The 6000-nt window shown below is 68.8% G+C and overlaps 1 protein-coding gene across 1 annotated transcript in view; it reads right to left on the reverse strand.

Annotated features, from left to right (window-relative positions):
• LOC121353464 (GDNF family receptor alpha-4) overlaps positions 1 to 704 on the reverse strand; it is a 71951-nt gene extending 71247 nt beyond the window's left edge. The window contains exon 1 of the mRNA XM_041467327.1: positions 584 to 704. Within this exon, the coding sequence (XP_041323261.1) occupies positions 584 to 623 (40 nt within the window). The 5' untranslated portion in view covers positions 624 to 704. The remainder of the gene's footprint in view (positions 1 to 583) is intronic.
• Between the last annotated feature and the right edge of the window lie 5296 nt (positions 705 to 6000).

A 6000-nucleotide genomic window follows, 5' to 3' on the forward strand; every position in this document is an offset into this window, starting at 1 on the left:
TGAGGGAATCTCAGCAGAGACCCCCGAGGCAGCCCGGCACACGCGCGGCTCGCCGGGGCTGTGACAGAGCGGTGACAGAGCTGGGGCTGCCACCCCGCACACACCTGCCCCGACCCCGCAGCCGCCGGTCTCGGCACCGCCGGGGCATTCCCGGCGCTGTGCAAATCCGCCTCCCGCTCCCAGCACAGCCCCTGTGCCCCGGGAAGTGCCTCAATCCGCGGGGCACATCTGGGCACCTCCGCGGCAAGCAGGGGATCCGAAAGGACAGCAGCGAGCCCAGCGCTCGGGTCCAGAGCAGAGGAGGCAACAGAAAGCGATGGATGAGCACGGAGTCGTGGAACGGTTCGGGCTGGAAAGGACCTTCACGAGCATCTCGCTCCGACCCCCCTGCCACGGGCAGCGACACCTTCCACGAGCGGCTCCAAGCCCGTCCAGCCCGGCCTCGGTGATGCCACCCGGGCTCATCGCCGCTCCCGGAGCGCTGGGGAGCGGAGACCCCCCTGCCCGGGGGTGCCCGAAACGCCCCCGCAAGCGAGCCCGGCAGAAAGTTGTGCCCCCGCTGCCCCCGCGCCGCGCTACTCACCCAGGAGGATCAGGGTGCAGAAGCAGAGGACGCCCCTCATCCTCCCGCTCGGCTCGGCTCGGACCCCCGGCCCGGCCCGGCGCGGCTCGGCGCGGCTCGGCGGAGCCGGAGGATGCGCGGAGGGCTGGGCAGGGCGGAGGGAGGGAGGCGGCCCCGCGGCCCGGCCCGGCCCCCCCGGCCCGAGCGCTGCCCCGGCCCCGCTCCGCGCCCGGGTCATGCCCGCAGCCGCGCCGGGCGCCGCGCCATGCTCCGGAGGGGCCGCTCCGGGGTGGGCACGGCTATTTCATGCGTACTGATTATTTCTGCCCAGAGCTCGGTTCTGCCCAGAGCTCGGTTCTCCCCAGGGGCTCGGCTCTCCCCAGGCGCTCTCTGTCCTGCCCAGAGCTCGGTTCTGCCCAGAGCTCGGTTCTCCCCAGGGGCGCGGCTCTCCCCAGGCGCTCTCTGTCCTGCCCAGAGCTCGGTTCTGCCCAGAGCTCGGTTCTCCCCAGGGGCTCGGTTCTCCCCAGGGGCTCGGTTCTCCCCAGGAGCTCGGTTCGCCCCAGGAGCGGGGCTCCAGCGGGATGCGGGCCGTGCAGGGAGCGAGTGCCAGGCGCCCCACGATGTCCCAACCACTTGCAGTCACCCCAAGACCTTTTCCTCCTGCAGTGACACTCGAAGAGAACAGGCGCACCCTGTTCCCAGCCTCCCCACAGCCTTTTCTGGTCTGTTTAAGCACAGGCTCAGTGTTGGCTTTGGTGCCTCAACCGGGCACAGGGAGGGGACAAAATGCCCCACGGGGAGGAGCCGGGGTGGCACTCGGGCAGTCCCCAGCCGCTGCCGGGGGCTCTAGCCCCTTCACCCACGTCCCCTTCATGCCAGGGACGCGGCAGCCCCGGGATCCGCGCAGGAGAAGCGGGCTGAGCGGAGGAGGCTGCGAGCGGGATGCTCAAAGCACCGGAGCTGCAGCCACATCCCCGCGGGCTCGGGGCGCTCCCAGCCACGCCAGGGGACGAGGGCTGCCTTTAGCGCTCCGCAGGGATGGGGGGAACATCTGGGGCCCTCACTCCCTGCTCTCGGTGCAGGAACAAAGCCCTGAGGACAGCTGGGTGCGGGGGGTGTGAGGGAATCTCAGCAGAGACCCCCGAGGCAGCCCGGCACACGCGCGGCTCGCCGGGGCTGTGACAGAGCGGTGACAGAGCTGGGGCTGCCACCCCGCACACACCTGCCCCGACCCCGCAGCCGCCGGTCTCGGCACCGCCGGGGCATTCCCGGCGCTGTGCAAATCCGCCTCCCGCTCCCAGCACAGCCCCTGTGCCCCGGGAAGTGCCTCAATCCGCGGGGCACATCTGGGCACCTCCGCGGCAAGCAGGGGATCCGAAAGGACAGCAGCGAGCCCAGCGCTCGGGTCCAGAGCAGAGGAGGCAACAGAAAGCGATGGATGAGCACGGAGTCGTGGAACGGTTCGGGCTGGAAAGGACCTTCACGAGCATCTCGCTCCGACCCCCCTGCCACGGGCAGCGACACCTTCCACGAGCGGCTGCAAGCCCGTCCAGCCCGGCCTCGGTGATGCCACCCGGGCTCATCGCCGCTCCCGGAGCGCTGGGGAGCTGAGACCCCCCTGCCCGGGGGTGCCCGAAACGCCCCCGCAAGCGAGCCCGGCAGAAAGTTGTGCCCCCGCTGCCCCCGCGCCGCGCTACTCACCCAGGAGGATCAGGGTGCAGAAGCAGAGGACGCCCCTCATCCTCCCGCTCGGCTCGGCTCGGACCCCCGGCCCGGCCCGGCGCGGCTCGGCGCGGCTCGGCGGAGCCGGAGGATGCGCGGAGGGCTGGGCAGGGCGGAGGGAGGGAGGCGGCCCCGCGGCCCGGCCCGGCCCCCCCGGCCCGAGCGCTGCCCCGGCCCCGCTCCGCGCCCGGGTCATGCCCGCAGCCGCGCCGGGCGCCGCGCCATGCTCCGGAGGGGCCGCTCCGGGGTGGGCACGGCTATTTCATGCGTACTGATTATTTAATCTGCCTTTCTTCTCACTATAATTTTTTCCTTTGTTGTGTTTGGTTTCTTTTTTTCTCCTTGTGGTGTGTTTTTATGTTTTGTTTTCCCCCTCCTGTCTCAGCAGCGGAACTCGCGGCGGGCGCAGCTCCGCCGTGCCCGAGCTCCGAGCAGCCCCGCCGCCTCCGCCGGCCCGGGGAGGGGCTTGGCCCGGCCCCCGCCTCCCGCTCCGCGCCCCGCAGCCCCGGGCGGGGGTCCTCCCTCTCATTTGCTGCACCCGTGTCCTGGCCATGGCCCCTTCCGCCCTGCAAGCCCCAGGCTGGCTTCTTCCTCACCCGCTGCCCACCTGGAGGGTCCCGGCACCTCTCCCCTCCTCCCAGCCCTCCCAGTCGGATGGAAGCACCGGACCCATCGCATTGGAGACGTGTCCCACTCTCGGCTGTTGTTGGCAGTGACACAGCCCTGAAGATTTGGGCAGCGTCCTACTCCCCTCCCGGCCACGGCACCTTCCGTAATCCCCTGCATCGTGATGACCTCCCAGTTCTCCTCCAAAAGCCTCTGTAAATTCGGGGGATGTGCTTCCATAAGTTCCCATGCAGGGCCCCACAGCTCCTTCCCCGTGATGCTCTGGTCCCTTGCCACCATTCCCTGGTGCTTCCCCAGCTCTGATCGCCACGGCCCAGCAGGTGACCCCGGCCTAGGGAGCCGAGCAGCACAGCCTGGCTCCTTAATCTTTATGATGATGAGTGAGCATCATTTTTCACTACCTCCATTTCATGCATGGAGTACCTGAGACACAAAATGTGAAGTGACATCCTCAGGTTCCCCAGTAATTAACTGACCGATGGAGGAGGGACAGCCTCCTTCCCGAGCCAGTGTGCTGTGCTGCTCCTGACACAGCCCCTTCCCTTCCCTTCCCTTCCCTTCCCTTCCCTTCCCTTCCCTTCCCTTCCCCGGTTCTCCCCAGGGGCTCGGCTCTCCCCAGGCGCTCTCTGTCCTGCCCAGAGCTCGGTTCTGCCCAGAGCTCGGTTCTCCCCAGGGGCTCGGTTCTCCCCAGGGGCTCGGTTCTCCCCAGGGGCTCGGTTCTCCCCAGGGGCTCGGTTCTCCCCAGGGGCTCGGTTCTCCCCAGGGGCTCGGTTCTCCCCAGGGGCTCGGTTCTCCCCAGGAGCTCGGCTCGCCCCAGGAGCGGGGCTCCAGCGGGATGCGGGCCGTGCAGGGAGCGAGTGCCAGGCGCCCCACGATGTCCCAACCACTTGCAGTCACCCCAAGACCTTTTCCTCCTGCAGTGACACTCGAAGAGAACAGGCGCACCCTGTTCCCAGCCTCCCCACAGCCTTTTCTGGTCTGTTTAAGCACAGGCTCAGTGTTGGCTTTGGTGCCTCAACCGGGCACAGGGAGGGGACAAAATGCCCCACGGGGAGGAGCCGGGGTGGCACTCGGGCAGTCCCCAGCCGCTGCCGGGGGCTCTAGCCCCTTCACCCACGTCCCCTTCATGCCAGGGACGCGGCAGCCCCGGGATCCGCGCAGGAGAAGCGGGCTGAGCGGAGGAGGCTGCGAGCGGGATGCTCAAAGCACCGGAGCTGCAGCCACATCCCCGCGGGCTCGGGGCGCTCCCAGCCACGCCAGGGGACGAGGGCTGCCTTTAGCGCTCCGCAGGGATGGGGGGAACATCTGGGGCCCTCACTCCCTGCTCTCGGTGCAGGAACAAAGCCCTGAGGACAGCTGGGTGCGGGGGGTGTGAGGGAATCTCAGCAGAGACCCCCGAGGCAGCCCGGCACACGCGCGGCTCGCCGGGGCTGTGACAGAGCGGTGACAGAGCTGGGGCTGCCACCCCGCACACACCTGCCCCGACCCCGCAGCCGCCGGTCTCGGCACCGCCGGGGCATTCCCGGCGCTGTGCAAATCCGCCTCCCGCTCCCAGCACAGCCCCTGTGCCCCGGGAAGTGCCTCAATCCGCGGGGCACATCTGGGCACCTCCGCGGCAAGCAGGGGATCCGAAAGGACAGCAGCGAGCCCAGCGCTCGGGTCCAGAGCAGAGGAGGCAACAGAAAGCGATGGATGAGCACGGAGTCGTGGAACGGTTCGGGCTGGAAAGGACCTTCACGAGCATCTCGCTCCGACCCCCCTGCCACGGGCAGCGACACCTTCCACGAGCGGCTGCAAGCCCGTCCAGCCCGGCCTCGGTGATGCCACCCGGGCTCATCGCCGCTCCCGGAGCGCTGGGGAGCTGAGACCCCCCTGCCCGGGGGTGCCCGAAACGCCCCCGCAAGCGAGCCCGGCAGAAAGTTGTGCCCCCGCTGCCCCCGCGCCGCGCTACTCACCCAGGAGGATCAGGGTGCAGAAGCAGAGGACGCCCCTCATCCTCCCGCTCGGCTCGGCTCGGACCCCCGGCCCGGCCCGGCGCGGCTCGGCGCGGCTCGGCGGAGCCGGAGGATGCGCGGAGGGCTGGGCAGGGCGGAGGGAGGGAGGCGGCCCCGCGGCCCGGCCCGGCCCCCCCGGCCCGAGCGCTGCCCCGGCCCCGCTCCGCGCCCGGGTCATGCCCGCAGCCGCGCCGGGCGCCGCGCCATGCTCCGGAGGGGCCGCTCCGGGGTGGGCACGGCTATTTCATGCGTACTGATTATTTAATCTGCCTTTCTTCTCACTATAATTTTTTCCTTTGTTGTGTTTGGTTTCTTTTTTTCTCCTTGTGGTGTGTTTTTATGTTTTGTTTTCCCCCTCCTGTCTCAGCAGCGGAACTCGCGGCGGGCGCAGCTCCGCCGTGCCCGAGCTCCGAGCAGCCCCGCCGCCTCCGCCGGCCCGGGGAGGGGCTTGGCCCGGCCCCCGCCTCCCGCTCCGCGCCCCGCAGCCCCGGGCGGGGGTCCTCCCTCTCATTTGCTGCACCCGTGTCCTGGCCATGGCCCCTTCCGCCCTGCAAGCCCCAGGCTGGCTTCTTCCTCACCCGCTGCCCACCTGGAGGGTCCCGGCACCTCTCCCCTCCTCCCAGCCCTCCCAGTCGGATGGAAGCACCGGACCCATCGCATTGGAGACGTGTCCCACTCTCGGCTGTTGTTGGCAGTGACACAGCCCTGAAGATTTGGGCAGCGTCCTACTCCCCTCCCGGCCACGGCACCTTCCGTAATCCCCTGCATCGTGATGACCTCCCAGTTCTCCTCCAAAAGCCTCTGTAAATTCGGGGGATGTGCTTCCATAAGTTCCCATGCAGGGCCCCACAGCTCCTTCCCCGTGATGCTCTGGTCCCTTGCCACCATTCCCTGGTGCTTCCCCAGCTCTGATCGCCACGGCCCAGCAGGTGACCCCGGCCTAGGGAGCCGAGCAGCACAGCCTGGCTCCTTAATCTTTATGATGATGAGTGAGCATCATTTTTCACTACCTCCATTTCATGCATGGAGTACCTGAGACACAAAATGTGAAGTGACATCCTCAGGTTCCCCAGTAATTAACTGACCGATGGAGGA

This window comes from Pyrgilauda ruficollis, unplaced genomic scaffold (genome assembly GCF_017590135.1).
Source record: "Pyrgilauda ruficollis isolate IOZ18807 unplaced genomic scaffold, ASM1759013v1 scaffold206, whole genome shotgun sequence".
NCBI classification, from domain to species: domain Eukaryota; kingdom Metazoa; phylum Chordata; class Aves; order Passeriformes; family Passeridae; genus Pyrgilauda; species Pyrgilauda ruficollis.